Source organism: Gossypium hirsutum, chromosome D04, assembly GCF_007990345.1.
Source record: "Gossypium hirsutum isolate 1008001.06 chromosome D04, Gossypium_hirsutum_v2.1, whole genome shotgun sequence".
In the NCBI taxonomy this organism is placed as follows: domain Eukaryota; kingdom Viridiplantae; phylum Streptophyta; class Magnoliopsida; order Malvales; family Malvaceae; genus Gossypium; species Gossypium hirsutum.
The window spans coordinates 31,844,249-31,864,963 of NC_053440.1; the positions used below are offsets into that span (position 1 = coordinate 31,844,249).

Consider the following 20,715-nt stretch of genomic DNA (forward strand, 5'->3'; position numbering starts at 1 on the left):
ACTTACAAAATAACAATTTCATGAATAACCAATCAAGCATTGTTTAATCCTTATATGCACATTTCTTTCTAAATACACCATTTCACAAGTTAGCAACTAAATACATATATAAGAAAATATTATTCATAATATGTAACATATCATGTATAAGATCTCAATAAATAACTCATCAATCACACAATCAATAGTCTTTCTTTTCAATTTAAAAGTACATAACCATTGCAAATCACATAAACCTTTACAAGATAATTCATTCCATGATTCCCTTTTCAAACACATCCTTTTCATTTGTTATCCTTTTCGGATAACATCCTTTTCAACATTTTCATTTGTTATCCTTTTTGAATAACTTCCTTTTGAACCATTTCATGGATTCAGAAATACTGAATGTAATGCCATGCTGTCTTTCAACCATGGTATTTTCCTTTTTGAGTATAATACCATGATGTACTTCAATCACGGTATTTTCCTTTTCTCAAATCAAAACAATCTTAATCATAATTGTCGAAACCATTTTTTTTTTTGAAAAAAAAATTTAGTTGTCGACTTTAAAAAAAAAAAAAATTGGGAGTCGCCACCAATCTTTTATTAAGGTGTGATTGGATCACTTAAAATGATTTTGGTCTACGAGTTTTAGAAATATAGGTTCGGGAGTCAGTTACGTACGAGGAAGGATTAGCACCCTCGTAACGCCCAAAATTTGGTACCAAGTTGATTAATTAGTGTCTTAATGTTGAGAGTTAATAAATATGATCCTTAGTTAAATTATTTATTAAGACGCCCTCATTTTGAAACAGAAAACATCACACCCAATACGTTAGGGCACGATATTTTGATTTCTTCAAAATGAATTTACCCAAAAAAACTCGTGTGATAAAATTTAAGAAAATATTTAATTGTTTAAAATTTATGAAGAAATCGTAACCCAATACGTTAGGGCACGATTTATTAAAATCCCAAACATTCAATATTTCCTTTTTTTAAAAAAAAACTTTGTATCAAGAAATCAACGTGTCACATCCAATACGTTAGGACACAACATATTGAATTCCCGATGACAAGTTTTATTCTGTTTGATTTCAAAAAATAATCCCCGATTGTTAGATTTTACGAAAAAAATTGGAATCCAATACGTTAGGGATCAACTTTCTTGAAAATCCTAAATACGAGTATGATAGAGGGTTGTGCGCGGACCAAGATCGAGTTGTCAAGTCACGAGAAACTACTACGAAAGTTCGAAACAATCAGATCTGAAACGAAACAGAAAAAAATAAAAGATTAGATCTTTGAATTTCCAAATCTGAAATAAAATCCCCAAATCAGCAAAGAATCAAATTGAGACTCGAAATAAGTATTAATAAGGATTCTTGAGAATCAAGAACACGTAATTGAACTCCAAAAAAAACTCCAATCTGCCGAATCTATCAATTGAACACAAAACAGAAAATTAAAATGCAACAGATCACAACAACCCTAAAATTGAAATAGAATGAGGATAGGTTGTTTGGACGGCAAGATCAAAGGAAAAGGATGATTGAAGAACGTTTTCTTGCTGCCAAGAAGAGTGCTGATCGATTTCTTTAAGGTTGAAGTTGGCTGGAAACACAATAAAAGAATTGAAATAAGTTAGATAAAGAAAACGACATAAGCAGAATTTAAAAGAAAGAATGACAGCAATAAATAAAGATAAAGTCCTAAGAAGCCTTGAAATCGATAAAGATTTCACAACTCCCTTCAAATGGCTCTAATCTCCCCTCCAATGAAGAATAATGGCAAGAAGAAGGCTGAAGATGGCTCTCACAATCAAAAAGATTGTTAAAACTACTTCTAAAGAAAACTCAAGAGAAAATTCTTGAAGAACTCAAAGAGAATTTTCACTCAAAGCAAATCTGAAATTTTCAATGTATTATGCAAGTGTAATGTGTTTAAGGGTGGCTGGCCAAGCCATATATATAGGCCTCCTAACTACTTTCCTAGCCCTACTAGAAAAACTTAAAAAAACCCTAATTTTGACTTTCAAAGGGGAATTTCGTCCAAGGCCTTTAAATGGGCCTCTTGGACTGAATTTTTACATAGAAATTTTTAATAAAGTCTAAAAATTAAAATTAAGTATTTAAAGAATTAAATTGGGCCACTTTGACAATTTGGCTTGATTTTCAGCTAAGTCTAATTTAAACTTCTAGATTGGGCTTGGAACATCTTATTGGGCCTTGTCTTCAAGAACTTGGGCTTGTAATCTGTTCTCTCCCGAAATTGGCTTGTTAATGCTCGTAACTGATATCCAATGCGCCTTAGTTACAAGATTCGGTTTCTTGGACCAAAATTTCCAAGATTTGCAATCTTGATTTTCTTGATTCTTGAAATTGCTCAAAACAGCAAAATTGGACCAAGATTCGGTTTCTTGATTTTCTTGAAAACAAGAAAGTGAATCTTGATTTTCTTTTTCCTTCGTATACGCATCTAAGGCCTTTGTGACTCGTATCAGAGTATTATCTTTATTTTGAAAATTTTCATTTTTAAATTCGAGTAAAAAGATGACGTAATGTTATATTGTATGTATGAATGTCACAAATACAACAATGGCATATACAATAATGGCATAGAAATAATATAAACAAATAAATAAACGAAACAAATATACATAAGGGAAAAATAAAGTCAATGACATGCAAAGTATCAAATAAACGAGCAAGATAAAAAATAATATAAAAGAAAACACAAATAAATAAACAAAAAAGTAAGCAAAAAGAAAAAAATATAAAGAATAAAAGGTACATGACATATACGTTAAAACTATGAAGAATACACATGAATTTATATATAAAATTTAGATTATAAAAGTTTATATAAACAAAATACATAATTCATTTGTGAAAATAAAGAAAAGTATGAAAATATATATATACATATAAATTATAAAATATATGTTAAAGTAAGTAGGTATTTAAGCATTTTCAAAAATAAAAAACATAGATATATACGTGTTTATATAAATATAAAATAATATTTGTTAGGGAAAAAATATAGATTAAAAATAATAAATACATTATCAAAAATAAATATGTGTATATATATAAATATAAAAAAATATCAATTTAAAATAATAATAATCATGTACATATAAAATAAATATACACATATATATAGATTCTTTTTTAAAAAATAATTACAAATAAAAGTTGCAAAAATAAAAAAAATAGTAATTATATTATTAGAATTAATTAATTAAGAAAAAAAAACTAAATTGAACTGCAATTAAAAAATTTGGGGTAAATTCGTAAATAAATAAAGCTCAAAGGACTAAAATGAACACGTGAATTACATAGAGGGGTTGGAAGGGAAATTTTCCCTTCTCCTCTAAAACAGTGTCGTTCAAGTAGGGCTAAATTGAAATTGAAAATAAATTAAAGGGCGAATTAAAAAAATAAAAAAAATTTAATTGTAAAATATTTAAAAGGCGGAGGGGCTAAAAGCGTAATTTACCCCTCCGCTTCAAAACATGCGGATCCTAGGCCAAGTCGGGTCGAAGTCGGCTCGGCCTCCCCAAAACGACGCTGTTTTAGCTCTTGGGGAGGCCTAATGAAACGACGTCGTTTCAAATAGGGTATTTAAGCCAAAAATAACTCAAAAAATTCATTTTCCCTTTCCTTTTTTTTTAAAAAACAGAAACCTTTCAAAAAAAAACCTCTCCCCCCTCATTTCATCCGGCCTCCAGTCGGTCATCGGCCACCGCGTCGGCCACCGGTCACCGGTGAGGTGCCGCCATATGCGGTGGCCGGAAAGCCGAAAATCTCAGATCCGCCCCTTTTAAAACCTCTAAAACCGAATCTAACCCCAAAATTGCCAAAATATTGACGGAAATGGCCCAAATGTCAAGAAACCTTTCGGTTTTCGGCCGTCAATCCTTGGAGATGACTTCCTCGACCATCCGCGGCAGTTGGGACTCGAATACAGGTTGTTTTATTTCCTTTTGTATTTATGTTTATTTGTATGCGAATAAAAAATAAAAAAGAACAGTAAACTAAAGTAAAACAGAAAGAAAAAAATATAGACCTTTGAATCGATCTTTTTCTCCTCTCTCAATATTGAACTTTGTGCTTTTATTTGCTGTGAAAATGATTGTTTTTCTTATTGATTTCGAATCCCCTATTACAATGCATTAATGGCTTTTTTATAGCCGAATGAAACAAATATAAAGAAGAAATAAATCTGTTTCTTTATTTGATTTTTGAATATTTGATTGTGTTTCCTTTTTTGTTTTTTCTTGATGCGCAGGTATGAAGATCGGGGATGCTTGTGGCTGCGGCGCAAAGGGTTTCCTCAGAAACCCTAGGGATTTCTATAACTCTTGGGCATTTGGGCCACATATAATTGGGCCACTGTTCTTTAACAAAAATTAGGTCTGGGGTTTGGGCCCTCTTTATTGTAATTGGATTGTTTTATTTGGGCCTTTTTACCCGGGCCAAAATCGGGTATTACAGCTGCCCCTCTTTTCTCGTTATCATGTAACGAAAACAGAGCAAAGACTTTAAAAATGCCCGATTTTGCCCGGTCACGCTAGATTTTGATACTCTTCTTCTTCAAGTAGCCTCATTTCTTCCTACTGCATCTTCAGAGGTATAGGAATTAGTGCTTCAATCTACTCCACTGTAACTTCAGAGAGATAAGACTTATAGCTTCAACTTGATCTACTGCAACTTAAAGACGAATTTGATGCGATCTGCTCTATTTCTTGTGTCTACTCCACTGCAACTTTAGGGAGATAAGATTATCGGCTTTAATCTGCTCCACTGCAACTTTAGGGAGATAGGATTATTGGCCTTAATCTGCTCCACTACAACTTTAGGGAGATAAGATTCGCCCACTTCAGTCTGCCTCACTGCAAATTTAAGAAGACAAAATCTGTTATTTTCGATCCACTTCATGCCAATACATGAAGACAAGATCTGCTTTCTTCGATCTACTTCACCACCAATATGGGAAGACAAGATCTACATCTTTGATCCACTTCCTACCAATATAGGAAGACAGGATCTGCTACCTTCGATCTACTTCACGCTAACACATGAAGACAAGATCTGCTTTCTTCGATCTACTTCGCCACCAGTATGGGAAGACAAGATCTATATCTTCGATCCACTTCGCTACCAATATAGGAAGACAGGATCTATTATCTTCGATCTACTTCACGCCAATACATGAAGACAAGATCTGCTTTCTTCGATCTACTTCGCCATCAGTATGGGAAGACAAGATCTGTATCTTCGATCCACTTTGCTACCAATATAGGAAAACAGGATCTGTTATCTTCGATCTACTTCACGCCAATACATGAAGGCAAGATCTATTTTCTTCGATCTACTTCGCCACTAGTATGGGAAGACAAGATCTGTATCTTCGATCCACTTCGCTACCAATATAGGAAGACAGGATATGTTATCTTCGATCTACTTCATGCCACTACATGAAGACAGGATCAGCTTTCTTCGATTTACTTCGCCACCAGTATGGCAAGACAAGATCTGCATCTTTGATCCACTTCCTACCAATATAGGAAGACAGGATCTGCTATCTTTGATCTACTTCACGCCAATACATGAAGACAAGATCTGCTTCTTTTTAGCCTGCTCCACTGTTGCTTAGGGAGATAAGGCTTTATGATTTCACTGATCTATTTTTTTGTGAAACATGACCTGTATGATGAACCCAATTATGCCTAAGATGAGGATGGCATGATAAAAAATGCATCAAATGATCTTAGCCAGACATGTATGAATGGTGTTTGCATGAGTGTAGAATTTTTTTTTGTGAGAATGTTCCTTCTTTATCACTTAGGTTATCATTGCCCGAATTTTATTAAGGCTTCATCACTGACATGCTACAACACCTTTCTACTCAGCTGGTGTTTTCAAAGAAACACTTAGTAAGATTGCCCCACTGTAAACCTCGAGGTTTGATCCACTGAGGTACAAAATTTGTACCATCTTTCTTTCGTTGTAACTCAAGGGTAAAAAGATCTGTCCTTTTCTCAATCCTCTGCTATCGCAATTCAATGATACAACATGCAAAATTTCTTTTGGTCTTTTACACCATTCCCAAGATGTCATACCTAATTCTCTTGCATAAACAAAAAATTTATTTCTTAAAGGGAACTTCTTCTTATCCCTTGGTGATTAAAACTTTGTCACCGACAAGATATCTCGACAAAATTTTAAACTTGGCGTGTTCTAAACAATAGTCCTGTTTCAGGTTACTGTATTATTTATAATCTTCCAGAGTAATATTCAAAACTTCCTTTGTAAAAGTTTATTAGTCCATTAATCATTATTCTAACGCAACATGCTCGCATCAAGATAATACTGACCCAGAAATGAATTATCAAATATGAATAAAAGAAAAGGAATTTATTGAGAGCTAGTGTCTTGAAAAGAAAAAGATATTCAAGAACAACAAAGAATGAGGTATTATAAGAACAAACAAATTCGGTACAAGTAATATGAAGGCTAGGTGCCTTGGATATCACAGCTTGAACTTCTCTGTGCAAACTAAGAATCGTTTTGAATTTAACATGTGTTTAGGAGATCCACAGTACTTTGTCGATGCCCTAAGATGTCGCATATCCTTTCCCTATTGATTTAGGTATAGCAAGATCACCACATGCCCCAATCTGATCAATGTTTGAGCTGCCCTTTTTGGGTTTTCAACTCAAATCCCCTTTGGTCTCAAGGCAGCCTTTGCGGGTTTTCACCTTGGCCTCTCCATTTTTTTGATTCAAAGCGTCTTTTGCAAGTTTTCACTTTGATTCCTTCTTTTCCTTCAAGTGAAATATTTCTTGACTGAATCTGAATTTACAGGATTCAGTAAGTTTTTACCATCCATTTCACCCAAAATCAAAGCACCTCCAGAAAAAGCCTTTTTTACAACATAAGGTCCTTCCCAGTTTGGTATCCATTTCCCTCTGAAATCCTTTTGTAAAGGGAGGATCTTTTTCAACACCAAGTCCCCCTCATGAAATTCTCTGGGACAAAACTTTTTGTTATAAGATCACATAATTCGCTTCTGATACATTTGAACATGACAAATAGCTTTTAGTCTTTTCTCTTCTATCAGGTTCAACTGATCATACCGAGATTGGAGCAGTTCGGCATCATCCAATTTTAATTTAGCCAATACCCGGAGAGAAGGAATTTCAACTTCAATGGGTAGGTCTGCTTCCATCCCATAAACCAAAGAAAAAGGTGTTACTCCAGTAGAAGTCCTACTAGATGTTTGGTAAGCAAGAAGAGCGAATGGTAACTTCTCATGCCAATCCTTGTAAGTTTCAGCCATTTTTGCCACAATTTTTTTGATATTTTTGTTGGCTGCCTCTACTGCACCATTTATTTTCGGACGATACAGTGATGAATTATGGTGTTTAATATTGAACTGGTTACAAACTTCCACTATCGTGCTATTATTCAAATTTAGCGAATTGTCAGATATGATCCTTTCAGGCATTCCATATCGACATAGGATCTCTTTCTTCAAAAACTTACAAACTTCTGACTTCGTGGCATTAGAATATGAGACTGCTTCTACCCACTTAGTGAAGTAGTCAATAACCACAAAAATCAAACGATGTCTATTAGAAGCCTTTGGCGATATTGGCCCAATGACATCCATTCCCCACATGGAGAAAGGCCATAGAGAAGTCATAACATGAAGAGGTGAGGGAGGCGCATGCATTTTATCCCCGTAAATTTGGCATTTATGGTACTTCTTGGCATAATTGATGCAATCTCCTTCCATGGTGGACCAGTAATATCCGAATCTCATGATCTGTCTAGCCATGGTGAATCCATTAGCGTGTGTTCCATAAATACCCTCATGGACTTCTTCTAAAGTTTCCTTAGCCTCCACAGCATCCACGCATCTCAACAGTACTCGATCCTTTCCCTTTTTGTATAGAATCTCTCCATCTAGGACATAGTCAATAGCTAACCTCCTCAATGTCCTCTTATCATTCTCCGTTGCCTGATCAGGACATTCGCGATTCTTCTCATATAGCAATATATCTTGGTACCAGGAACAATCATCATTCTCCACTTCTTTAATACTGTAGCAGTGAGCCGGGATCTCATAAATACTAATTTGAATAGGTTTCATATCCTCTAATTTATTCACTTCAATCATGGAGGCTAAAGTACCGAGAGCATCAGCCATCTGATTTTCTTCCCGTGGGAGATAGTGAAAGGTAATGTTGTCAAACTCTTCAATCAAATCCAGAACCAATCTCCGATAACGGACCAACTTGGGGTCTCTCGTTTCCCATTCCCCTTTTAGTTGGTATATTACCAATGCTGAGTCTCCATATACTTCTAGTGTCTTGATTTTCCATTCTATGGCCGCTCGGATACCCATGATGCAAGCTTCATATTCAGCCATGTTATTGGTGCAATCAAAATCCAACTTGCTGGTGAAAGGATGATAATCTCCATTTCGAGATATCAGGATTGCCCCAATCCCATTGCCTAACGCATTCGAAGCTCCGTCAAAGTTTAACCTACAAGAATGATTTTCCTGGGGATCCTCTTCAGCATTTGCCACATACATCAAGTCTTCATTTGGGAAGTCAAAGTCCAGTGGTTCATAATCTTCTAAAGCTCTGCTAGCCAAGAAATCTGCTATCGCACTCCCTTTGATGGCCTTCTGACTCACATATACTATATCAAACTCGGAGAGCAAGATTTGTCATCTGGCCATTCTTCCATTCAATGTTGTTGACTCCATCATATACTTTAAAAGGTCTAATTTTGAAATCAGCCAAGTCGTATGATAAAACAAGTATTGCCTCAATCTCTTCGTCGTCCAAATCAAGGCACAACACAATTTTTCGATAGACAAATATCTCAATTCACAATCAGTAAATTTCTTACTGAGATAGTATATCACATTTTCTTTCTTTCCAGTCTCATCATGCTCACCCAACACACATCTCATGGAGTTGTCGAACACCGTTAGATACAAAATCAATGGTCTATCCGGGCTAGGCAGTGACAGTACTGGAGTCTTGGATAAGTATTGCTTTATCTTCTTAAAAGCTTCCTGACATTCTTCATTCCAAAGACCTGGGTTATGTTTCTTCAAAAGAAGAAATATGGGGTCACATTTCTCGGTCAATTGTGAAATGAACCGAGCAATATAATTCAGTCTTCCTAAGAAACCTCGAACTTCTTTCTGAGTACATGGTGGCGGTAAATCCTGTATTTCTCTAACTTTGTCTGGGTCAATCTCAATTCATTTCTCACTGACTACGAAGCCCAACAACTTTCCTAACCTGGCTCCAAAAGTGCATTTTATTGGATTAAGTTTGAGCTGAAACTTTCTTAATCTTAGGAACAACTTCCTCAAGACTTGTACATGTTTCTCCTCTGTTCTGGATTTGGCAATCATATCATCAACATAAACCTCAATCTCCTTGTGCATCATGTCATGGAACAAGGCTACCATGACTCTTTGATATGTTGCTCCCGCATTCTTTAACCCAAAGGGCATCACTTTATAGCAGAATGTTCCCCACAAAGTAATGAACGTAGTCTTTCTCATATCTTCAGGATGCATCTTTATCTAATTATATCCTGAGAACCCATCCGTGAAAGAAAACAGTGAATATCCCGCCGTATTGTCTACCAACGTGTCAATATGCGGTAATGGGAAATTATCTTTTGGGCTAGCCTTCTTTAAATCTCTGTAATCCATGCACATTCGTACTTTTCCATCTTTTTTCGGGACTGGAACGATGTTGGCTACCCATTCAGAATATTTGACCTCCTGTACAAACCCAGCCTCAAACTGCTTCTTGACTTCCTCCTTTATTTTAAGCACAATATCAGGCCTCATTCTTCTGAGCTTCTGCTGAACTGGCTTGCAATCCTCCTTTATGGGCAAGCGATGTACCACAATGTCAGTGCTCAATCCGGGCATATCTTGGTATGACCATGCAAAGACATCTTTGAATTCTTGGAGTAATTCAATGAGGTCTCGTCTTGTCTTTGTGGAGATCTCAGTTCCAATTCTTACCTCCTTTCCTTCTTCCAGGCTCACAACTTCTATTGTTTCCTTGTGAGGTAGAATTTGTTTTTCCTCCATCTTTAACAAGTCCAAAGATAAACCACAATCTACGTCACCTTCAAAGTCATACGATCCCTCTAAACACATGTTTTGTTCAAAAGGAAACTCTGAGTTTGCAGCGGCGTCATTCACGTCATCGATATACAGGGACCTAATATGGTTACAAAAGAATGTATAAATTTATGTACAATTATTTGTGCAATATGAATATAAATGAAAGAATAATTATATATTATTTACTCGTATGGAAAGAATAAAGAATATTTTCTCGAAGAATTGCAAAGATGTGTTTTATTAAAATAGCGATGCTTGAACGTAAGCCTTTTTCACAAAAGAGTTCTTATTATTTCTAGGCTAAAACAACAAGTTTGTTCTGAATATTACTCTGAGACAATTCTAAAGACTTTAGGTATTTCTTCCACAATCCAATTATTTAGAACACTCCCAGGCTCATAAGAACAAATGTTTGACAAACTTCCTTCTTCCTTTGTACCCTCACAAATGGCATTGATGTGCATTTTTTTCCAACGTCTCTTCGATGCTTTCCTCAATTAACATCCTTATCTTAGAATGAATGATCCCACCAGATACGAAGGTTTTGGATATGTGGGAAATTATCATTGGCTTCCATTTGATCTCCTCCCCACTTAAACGCGCCCTTCTTCCTTCCTGTCTTCTTTCAAACTCCTTCTTTCTCCGTCCTTTGTCTGGCTTATACCCTAAGCCAAAGTTGTCTTGTTTTTCTTTCAGCACTGGAACCTCAATTCTCCCTTGCAGGTATTTGCCTAATCCTTTTCTAGGTAAAGCTCCTTTTTCCCACCAACAGTTGCAAACCCATCTCTGTAGTCTTGGATATTTTAGGCACCAGAATCTTGCTTCCCTCAGGAGAAAATGTTGCATTCACAAATTCCAGATATCGAAAGGAGCATTCCACCACCTCGTCATTGGTTTCCACATACGGCGCCTCATTGGATACAGCCGCTATAATATCCTCTTCAGCGTTTATCATCACCAACTGACCTTCTGTCACCAACTTTAATTTCTGATGTAACGATGAAGGTACGGCCCCCACTGAATGTATCCATGGTCTCCCTAGTAAGCAATTGTAGGAGGTTTTGATATTTATGACAAGAAAATCCACCTCGTAAACTGTTAGGCCGATCAATAGGGGTATCTCAATTCGTCCCATGACCTTCCTTTCTGTACCGTCAAATGCCCTCACTATATTTTGGCATGTTTTCATGTGCGAGCTGTCTATGGGAAGTTTGTTAAGTGTGGATAATGGCAACACATTCATAGCTGATCCATTGTCAATCAACACTCCTGGCAAAGTATACCCCTTGCATCTAGTGATATGCAAAGCTTTAGTAGATCCCATGCCCCCAGGTGGTATCTCATCATCGTTGAAGAATATTAAGTTATCAGCACTGATATTATTGACCAACCGATCCAATTTATTGACAGAAATATCATTGGCTACATAGGTTTCCTTCAACACCTTCATCAATGCACTACGGTGTACTTCGGAATTCAAGAGTAAGGCTAGTATGGATGTACGAGCCGATTGTTTATGCAACTGTTCGACCATATTATACTCATTATGCTTCAAAAATTTGAGGAATTCCACAGCTTCTTCCTCCTTCACTGGCTCATTGATAGATAGCACAGGCTCAGCTACTTTCCTTTTTTGTTCCACTACTATGGCCTTTCCTTTCACAGGTTCTGGATCGGCACTTACACCTTGGTCCTTTGCAGTCTCCTTTCCAGGGACAGTTGTATTGCACTCGTAGTTCCACGGAACCCTCTTACTATCTTGGTAAGAAAAGGTTGCAGGTTTCTTTATTATGATCCTTGGTGTTACTGGCATTCTCACTTCATTATTCTTTGGTCGCAAAATGATGACCACCGACTGCGTTACTTTTGGCACCTTCGTGGATTCGGATGTGTAGATACTCCCTTCCTCCTTAACTTCTTCGTAAAACTCCATTTCCTTGTTATCCATCATGCCTTGAACCAAGGCTCTGAATTCTGTACATTCTTGAATCTCATGTATCTTCTCATGATGGAACTCACAGTAGTTTTCCACCCCTTCAAAGCTTCTCTCTGAAACAAATAATCCCCTTTCTACCATATTTCTCCAAACCCATCTCAAAGGATTTTTCACTTCTGCAATATCTTCCTTGATTTTTCTACCCATGCTCCCACCTATCATGTTCACTCCATTATGATCAGGTAACGGATTCTCTATCTTAGGTGAATCATCCAATTTAACAACGCCCATGCTTATAAGTCTTTCAACCAGCTTTTTGAATGCAGTACAATGTTCTATGGAATGCCCCACGATTCTCGCGTGATAATCGCATTGTGCGTTTGCATCGTACCACTTGGGGTACAAAGGCTGTAGAGGCTCTAAATAAAAGGGAGAAACTACGTGTGCATGAAATAACTTTTGATACAACTCCTTATACGACATTGGAATGGGCGTAAATTGGGGCTTTTCCCTATTTTTCCTTGTGTCGGTTCCTTGTTTGTCAATAGTCACATTTCTCGGCTGATTCACCGTAATAGTCTTTGAATAACTGGCGTTATTGACCTCATTTTCCTTTTTCTTCGAGGCTAACCTTCTACTACTTTCTCCCGCATCTATCTTCCCGCTTCTGATAGCATTTTCTATCATTTCACCATTCATAATTATGTCGGAAAAACTTTTAGTAGCACTTCCTAACATGTGAGTAATAAATGGGGTCTTTAATGTGTTAACAAAAAGCATTGTCATCTCTCTTTCTAGAAGAGACGGCTGAACTTGGACAACAACCTCCCTCCAACTTTGTGCGTATTGCCTAAAACTTTCACCGGGTTTCTTCTCCATATTTTGTAGAGTGATTCTATCCGGTACCATGTCAGTCACATGACTGTATTGTTTTATGAATGCCTGTGCTAAATCTCTCCACGAATTAATCTTGGTGCGGCTCAATTGATTGTAGCACTTGGACACTGCCCCTGTGAGGCTATCTTGGAAGCAATGTATCAGCAGTAGGTCATTATTAACATGCTCAGTCATTCGCCTACAAAACATGGTAATATTAGCTTCGGGGCTACTAGTGTCGTTGTACTTCTCAAACTCTGACATTTTGAACTTGTAAGGGAGTACTAAATCCGGAACCAAGCTTAATTCTTTAACATCCATCCCATAGTAGCTCTCGGCACATTCCATCACTCTAAATTTCTTTTCCAGCCATTTGTACCTTTCCTCTAGCTGTTTTGGCAATTTATCGTTCATTTTCTCCTTTTCAGCTGTTTCATTAAAATCAGGGATAGCAGGATTAACAAGGTTGTTTCTGAGGTTAGGGCCTAATCCAGCCTGAAAATTTGTTGGCGTTGCAATACCGACCTGAAATTGCTGAGGCTTAATGGTGACAGAGGATTTGTGCGGATTTACTTCAACTTGCTGAGGGGTAAAGCCTGAAGGATAGACAAGTCCCTCACTGTCTCCTTCTTCAAAATTAGGCACAGAGCTTTTCCCTTTATCAACTCCCTTGTTCAACCATTGAGTTAACTGGGCCATCATACTCCATTGAGATTCCATTATTTTGTCTATCATTTTTTGCTGAATTTTCTCAAGCTGCTCATTCATTTGCTGTTGAAGCTGCTCCTACATTTCCTTTTGGAACTGTTCTAGCCTTTCCATCCTTTGATCCATGTCCTTAGTTTTTGATCGAGTACCGTAGTGGTGTTTGGTAGGTTAGTTGGTTTCCAGATTAACTGAGGAGTGATTTAAATTAATTAGAATATTTTAATATATTTTTTAAATGCAGATGAAGTCATGCATGAAATGAATACAAAAAAGGCGTCAATTTCGATTCAATTTCATTTAAGAAAACTTTACTAGAAATTAAATTTCTTTACATAAAGTGAAATACAAATAAGACTTTGCCCTAGTACCCAGAACTCTAATCTTTCTAAGTAACAAATCTAATTCTTACCCCCGATCCGATTCTAATTCAAACTTCACACTCAGCATGTCAGCTTGTACTACTAAAGTCTGTATGTGATCAGCTACTTCTCGAATCTAGACCACAGCTTCTTCCATAAGATGATCTCTACTCCTAACTTGACTCTGAAAGTAGCGGAGCTGTTCATTATTACGACTTTCATTTGCTTTCAAGTACTTGATCTAGATCTCACAATTTTGCAGCGTCGTTTCTAGTTCTTCGATTCTTTTCTTCATTTCTTCAATCTTGCTCAAGCTTGCTTTCAACTCTATCGCGAGATTTCAATTTCGATACTGACGAAGACATCATTCCAACACAATCACCCTATCCTTTAATTCGCCCTTTTCCTTTTGGCTTTCTGACAAACTCATTTCTAAAGCCTCGTTTCGCCTCTACATCTCTTAGAATTTCTGTTCCCATCTATCGACTTTGTCCTTTTCTTCTCGAATTTCTGCTCGCCACTGTTCTAAAGTTTTTCCCAACCCGGCAGTTCTCATTGACAGACGCAACTTTTTATAATCCGTCTTCAGACTACCTAGCTCCTCCTCAGCCATGTTTTTCTCCTTCCTGAATTTCTCAGTTTCAAGCTTTTGAACGTCTATGTCCAATCTCAAGTTCGTCTTCTCCTCCTCCATTTTCTTTATCTTCTTTTCTAAATCTGCATTTTCTCTCTCAAAATATTATCTTATGATTTCCAACTCAGAAGGGATGACTCGCAAATACTCCTCTATTGATTAGCGACTTTTCTGACTTACCTTGGGTATATTGTCGTTAATTCTCCTACCCCACCATTCATTATACTCAGGAGTTGTCATCGGACCCACAACTAACACCTTCATTCGGCGAGTCTATTTCTACGCATAGGACATCTCTTGAATTTTCTTTCTATAACCATCATCTCTGTACGAAAATTCACAAACAGCTATCCCTTGGGTTGCTGGTATAAATTGCCTTGACCTATATTGCCTTAGCACCAATAATGGGGCATATCCAATAGCTCCCCAAACTCCAAGTAGTGGAACCCAATCAAAATTATCGCACCTATACAAGATATCATCTGGTAACAACCAAGGAGCTCTCCACTCAACGTCCTCCTCCTGAAGATTCTAAAGAATTACCATTCATTTCTCCTCCTAAATGTCATCTTTCCTGGGCGTAGCTACTATCTCCTTTAGTGGTGAATAATTTTCAGAGAAAACTCGATACGAAACCTTATCCACCTTCCAAAAGTGACTGTGAAACCATGCGAGTAGAAGCTGTGCACATCCAATAAATCTACCCTCAGCCGTTTTTCAGCATGCACTCAATGACCTAAAGGTTTATGCCAAAATCGTCGGAATCGACGTAACCTTCTTATCAAGCCGGTCGAATAAATCGATGACTACTTCATTCACATACCCCAAGGCTTTGGGGAAGACAACCAAACTGTATATACTTAAAGCAAAGAAATCTAACCTCTTTCTCATGTCTGGGTGTGTTAGAATTGCATCTTTCAAACTTCTCCAATGAATGCATTTACTATCCCCATTTTGCTTAATCCGTGCAGCAACCCACTGCTCACTCATTCCAGTTATACTCATCAACTTCTTTGCAAAGGTTAGAAAATTTACCGCTCTCGAGTAGACCCTGTCCACTTGAAACTTTGAACATCGAAGTAAAGCCACATATTCCTCTATCGTAGGCACCAAATCGACCTTCCCAAGTGTAAAGCAGCTGTAAGCAGAATTCCAGAACTGGGTGAGGGCTTGAAACAAATGCTTGTCTACCTTTACATCAAGCAAATAAGGCAGATCCCCATAATTATTATAGAATAGCTGTCTAACCTCATCACTCCACTGACCTCAGATTTACTTCAATTCTTGCAAATTGTTTTGAGTTACACTGATGCGCGTAAAGTCCCATAATTCCGATACATGTCCATCAGCCAAACTATCACCCTTTTCTTGCTGTGTTGTTTTAGACCAAGTTCGGACAACCGCATTATCCTCCACTTTATCAAGAAACTCTTTTTCCATGATGAGCTTCCTATCTAGCAACTGAATATGAACCGACGCCTTTTATAATAAAATGAAATGCCATGACATGTAAATAAAACTTGAAAAGTCAGTATCATATAAACATAGAATAGTAAAATTCCTACTCGGATATCTACTAGGGTTTAGTATAGATCTACCTAGGGTGGATTCCTAAGGTTCATTATATGAGGTTTGGCTTCTAGAGCAAGGGTACCCGAACTAGCAGATTCCTCAATCCTCACCCATTATAGGCTCATATGGACCGAGTTCAATTCAGGGGAATACATTTCCCTATGGTTGCACGGAGATGAAAATCTCACGAAGACATAGGTACTGATGTATCCCGGAAGCGGTCCACTACCCTGCACGGAGGTGAAAACCTCACGAATGACTAGTTTCTCGCTCCCACTTAAAAGGGTAAAATTATTCAACTCATGTAATGTGTAATGCAAACAATACTTAAATTCATTAAGCAAGAAAAAATGAATGCAATAGGATACCATGAATTAAAAAAAACAAAATTTTCTCGACGATAAGACAAGAATTAATCAACTTTATGGCTCGACTCTCTTATAAAAGAAAAGTCCCCAGTGGAGTTGCAGGCTGTCGAAACGATTTTTTTTTTGAAAAAAAAATTAGTTGTCGACTTTAAAAAAAATTGGGAGTCCCCACCAATCTTTTATTAAGGTGTGATTGGATCACCTAAAATGATTTTGGTATACGAGTTTTAGAAAAATAGGTTCAGGAGTCAGTTACGTACGATGAAGGATTAGCACCCTCATAATTCCCAAAATTTGGTACCAAGTTGATTAATTAGTGTCTTAATGTCGAGAGTTGATAAATATGATCCTTAGTTAAATTATTTATTAAGACGCCCTCATTTTGAAATAGAAAACATCAACCCAATACGTTAGGGCCGATATTTTGATTTCTTCAAAATGAATTAATTCAAAAAAACTCGTGTGATTAAATTTAAGAAAATATTTAATTGTTTAAAATTTATGAAGAAATTGCAACCCAATACGTTAGGGCACGATTTATTAAAATCCGAAACATTCAATATTTCCTTTATTTTTTTAAAAAAATCTTTGTATCGAGAAATCAACGTGTCACATCCAATACGTTAGGACACAACATATTGAATTCTCGATGACAATTTTTATTTTGTTTGATTTAAAAAAATAATTCCCGACTGTTAGATTTTACGAAGAAAATTGGAACCCAATACATTAGGGCTTAACTTTCTTGAAAATCCTAAATACGAGTATTATCTTTATTTTAAAAATTTTCATTTTTAAATTCGAGTAAAAAGATGATGTAATGTTATATTGTATGTATGAATGTCACAAATACAGCAATGGCATATACAATAATGGCATAGAAATAATATAAACAAATAAATAAACGAAACAAATATACATAAGGGAAAAATAAAGTCAATGACATGCAAAGTATCAAATAAACGAGCAAGATAAAAAATAATATAAAAGAAAACACAAATAAATAAACAAAAAAGTAAGCAAAAAGAAAAAATATAAAGAATAAAAGGTACATGACATATACGTTAAAACTATGAAGAATACGCATGAATTTATATATAAAATTTAGATTATAAAAGTTTATATAAACAAAATAAATAATTCATTTGTGAAAATAAAGAAAAGTATGAAAATATATATATACATATAAATTATAAAATATATGTTAAAATAAGTAGGTACTTAAGCATTTTCGAAAATAAAAAACATAGATATATACGTGTTTATATAAATATAAAATAATATTTGTTAGGGAAAAAAAATATAGATTAAAAATAATAAATACATTATCAAAAATAAATATGTGTATATATATAAATATAAAAAAATATCAATTTAAAATAATAATAATTATGTACATATAAAATAAATATACACATATATAGATTCTTTTAAAAAAAATAATTACATATAAAAGTTGCAAAAATAAAAAAAATAGTAATTATATTATTAGAATTAATTAATTAAGAAAAATAAAAAAAACTAAATTGAACTGCAATTAAAAAAATTTGGGGTAAATCCGCAAATAAATAAAGCTCAAAGGACTAAAATGAACACGCGAATTACATAGAAGGGGGGCTGGAAGGGAAATTTTCCCTTCTCCTCTAAAACAGCGTCGCTCAAGTAGGGCTAAATTGAAATTGAAAATAAATTAAAGGGTGAATTAAAAAAATAAAAAAATTTAATTGTAAAATATTTAAAAGGCGGAGGGGCTAAAAGCGCAATTTACCCCTCCGCTAAAAAACACTCAAATCCTAGGTTGGGTCGGGTCGAAGTCGGGTCGGCCTCCCCAAAACGACGCCGTTTTAGCACCTGGGGAGTCCTAATGAAACTACGTCGTTTCAAATAGGCTATTTAAGCCAAAAATAACTCAAAAAATTCATTCTCCCTTTCCTTCTTTTTTAAAAAACAGAAACCTTTCAAAAAAAACCTCTCCCCACTCATTTCGTCCGGCCTCCAGTCGGTCATCGGCCACCGCGCCGGCCACCAGTCACTGGCGACGGCGCCACCGTAAGCGGTGGCCGAAAAGCCAAAAATCTCAGATCCGCCCCTTTTAAAACCTCTAAAACTAAATCTAGCCTCGAAATTGCCAAAATATTGACGGAAAGGGCCCAAATGTCAAGAAACCTTTCGGTTTTCGGCCGTCAATCCTTGGAGATGACTTCCTCGACCATCCGCGGCGGTTGGGACTTGAAGACAGGTTGTTTTATTTCCTTTTGTATTTATGTTTATTTGTATGCGAATGAAAAATAAAAAAGAACAGTAAACTAAAGTAAAACAGAAAGAAAAAAATATAGACCTTTGAATCGATCTTTTTCTCCTCTCTCAGTATTGAACTTTCTGCTTTTATTTGCTGTGAAAATGATTGTTTTTCTTATTGATTTTGAATCCCTATTACAATGCATTAACGGCTTTTTTATAGCCGAATGAAACAAATCTAAAGAAGAAACAAATCTGTTTCTTTATTTGATTTTCGAATCTTTGATTGTGTTTCCTTTTTTGTGTTTTCTTGATGTGCAGGTATGAAGATCGGAGATGCTTGTGGCTGCGGCGCAAAGGGTTTCCTCAGAAACCCTAGGGATTTCTGTAACTCTTGGGCATTTGGGCCACATATAATTGGGCCAATGTTCTTTAACAAAAATTGGGTCTGGGGTTTGGGCCCTCTTTATTGTAATTGGATTGTTTTATTTGGGCCTTTTTACCCGGGCCAAAATCGAGTATTACAATAATTACATAAATTATAAAGCTATCAATTAATCTTATAAATTCAAATGTAATATTTTAAAAGGAAATACGAACTTACCTTAATAAAATGGTTGTAAAAACGAATCTGACGACTAATCTGACACCTCAACTTTTCCCCAGTCTAATCCCGGTTGACTCGTTTCTTGATCTAAATAATAATTCAACTCAATTATTATGTTTTTAGCATTTTATTAAGTATTTTTATGCAATTAACCTTTCCATCATCAATTTACAAATTTACCCCTAATATTTTAACTTTTATAGAATTTAGTCCATAAACCCGAAAATTACAATTTAACCATTTTTAATGAAAAAGCTTACTAGCTGAATTTACTAGGGATACCATACAGCCCATATTTTCCAAAATTTCACAATAACTCCAATGAATTTTACACTTTTAAAAATTTAATCATTGAACACAATTTCATCAAAAATCACTTAACAAAATAAGTTTATTCAACAACCAAACTTAATTTTCTATCCACCAAACTCAAAAAACATTCAAACACATCTATGTCAAGTCCCTAAACCTTTAACAATTTTACAAATTGACCCCCGGGCTAGCTAGATTAAGTTAATACGAGCTTAAAAACATAAAAATCACTAAAAATGGGACTAAAAAACGTACCTGGAATGAAACTAAGCTTGAACGAAGCTTGTTTCTCCCTTAGCAATGGCGATTAAGTTTCAGGTGAAGAAGAAACAAAGATGATGACATTCTTTCATCTTTTGTTTACTTTATTTTTATTTTATTTTACCTAATTACATTTGACCTTTACTAACTTAACTAATCATCAACAATTTAAAGTCCATGGTTGTCGATTACTTTCCTATATGGTGTATTTATCAAATAAGTCCACTAATTTAAGTTTCCATATCCATTTGACCCTTTTAGCTAAAAAGTTCAACTTTTATATCTTTTACGATTTAGTCCCTTTTTTACTTAATTAACTATTTAAACCTTAAATTTTCTTAACTAACTTTTAATATAACCCTAATAAAGACTCGTAAACATTAAATAAATATTTAAAAAATTAAATAAATATTTAAACACTAACTCTCTGGTCAAAATTGTGGTCCCAAAACCACTGTTTTTGAGACAATTGAAAACAGGCTATTACATTAATAAAATGATTTGTTTAAGGTATACTAGATCAGAAATTTTAAAAATATTTGAAAAATTTCCCTATTTAATCTTAGGTTGACTTTAAAACATTCATATGCTCATATAAGACCCAAGAAAGAATGATCAGGTTATTCAATGTTGTATTATTGTTTATTGCATGATTGATGATGCGAAATGATGATTTTACT

The 20,715-nt window shown here is 35.5% G+C and overlaps 1 protein-coding gene across 1 annotated transcript; it reads right to left on the reverse strand.

Moving 5' to 3' along the window:
• Positions 1-9,343: 9,343 nt before the first annotated feature.
• Positions 9,344-13,744, reverse strand: LOC107898210 (uncharacterized). Its single transcript, XM_041091406.1, has 4 exons — positions 13,262-13,744; positions 10,935-12,856; positions 10,060-10,261; positions 9,344-9,415 (listed from the first exon to the last, which is right to left on the reverse strand). The coding sequence occupies exons 1-4, from the start codon at positions 13,742-13,744 to the stop codon at positions 9,344-9,346; spliced, it is 2,679 nt and encodes an 892-aa protein (XP_040947340.1).
• Between the last annotated feature and the right edge of the window lie 6,971 nt (positions 13,745-20,715).

What these genes read in the sequence shown, in the direction of transcription:
- LOC107898210 (XM_041091406.1), bottom strand. Translation starts at nt 13,744, where the DNA reads ATGAATGAGCAGCTTGAGAAAATTCAGCAAAAAATGATAGACAAAATA. An exon ending in TAAGCTTGGTTCCGGATTTA is followed by an intron (nt 12,857 to 13,261) that starts GTACTCCCTTAC and finishes AACACATTAAAG; the next exon opens with ACCCCATTTATTACTCACAT. An exon ending in ACAGAGATGGGTTTGCAACT is followed by an intron (nt 10,262 to 10,934) that starts GTTGGTGGGAAA and finishes TAACCATATTAG; the next exon opens with GTCCCTGTATATCGATGACG.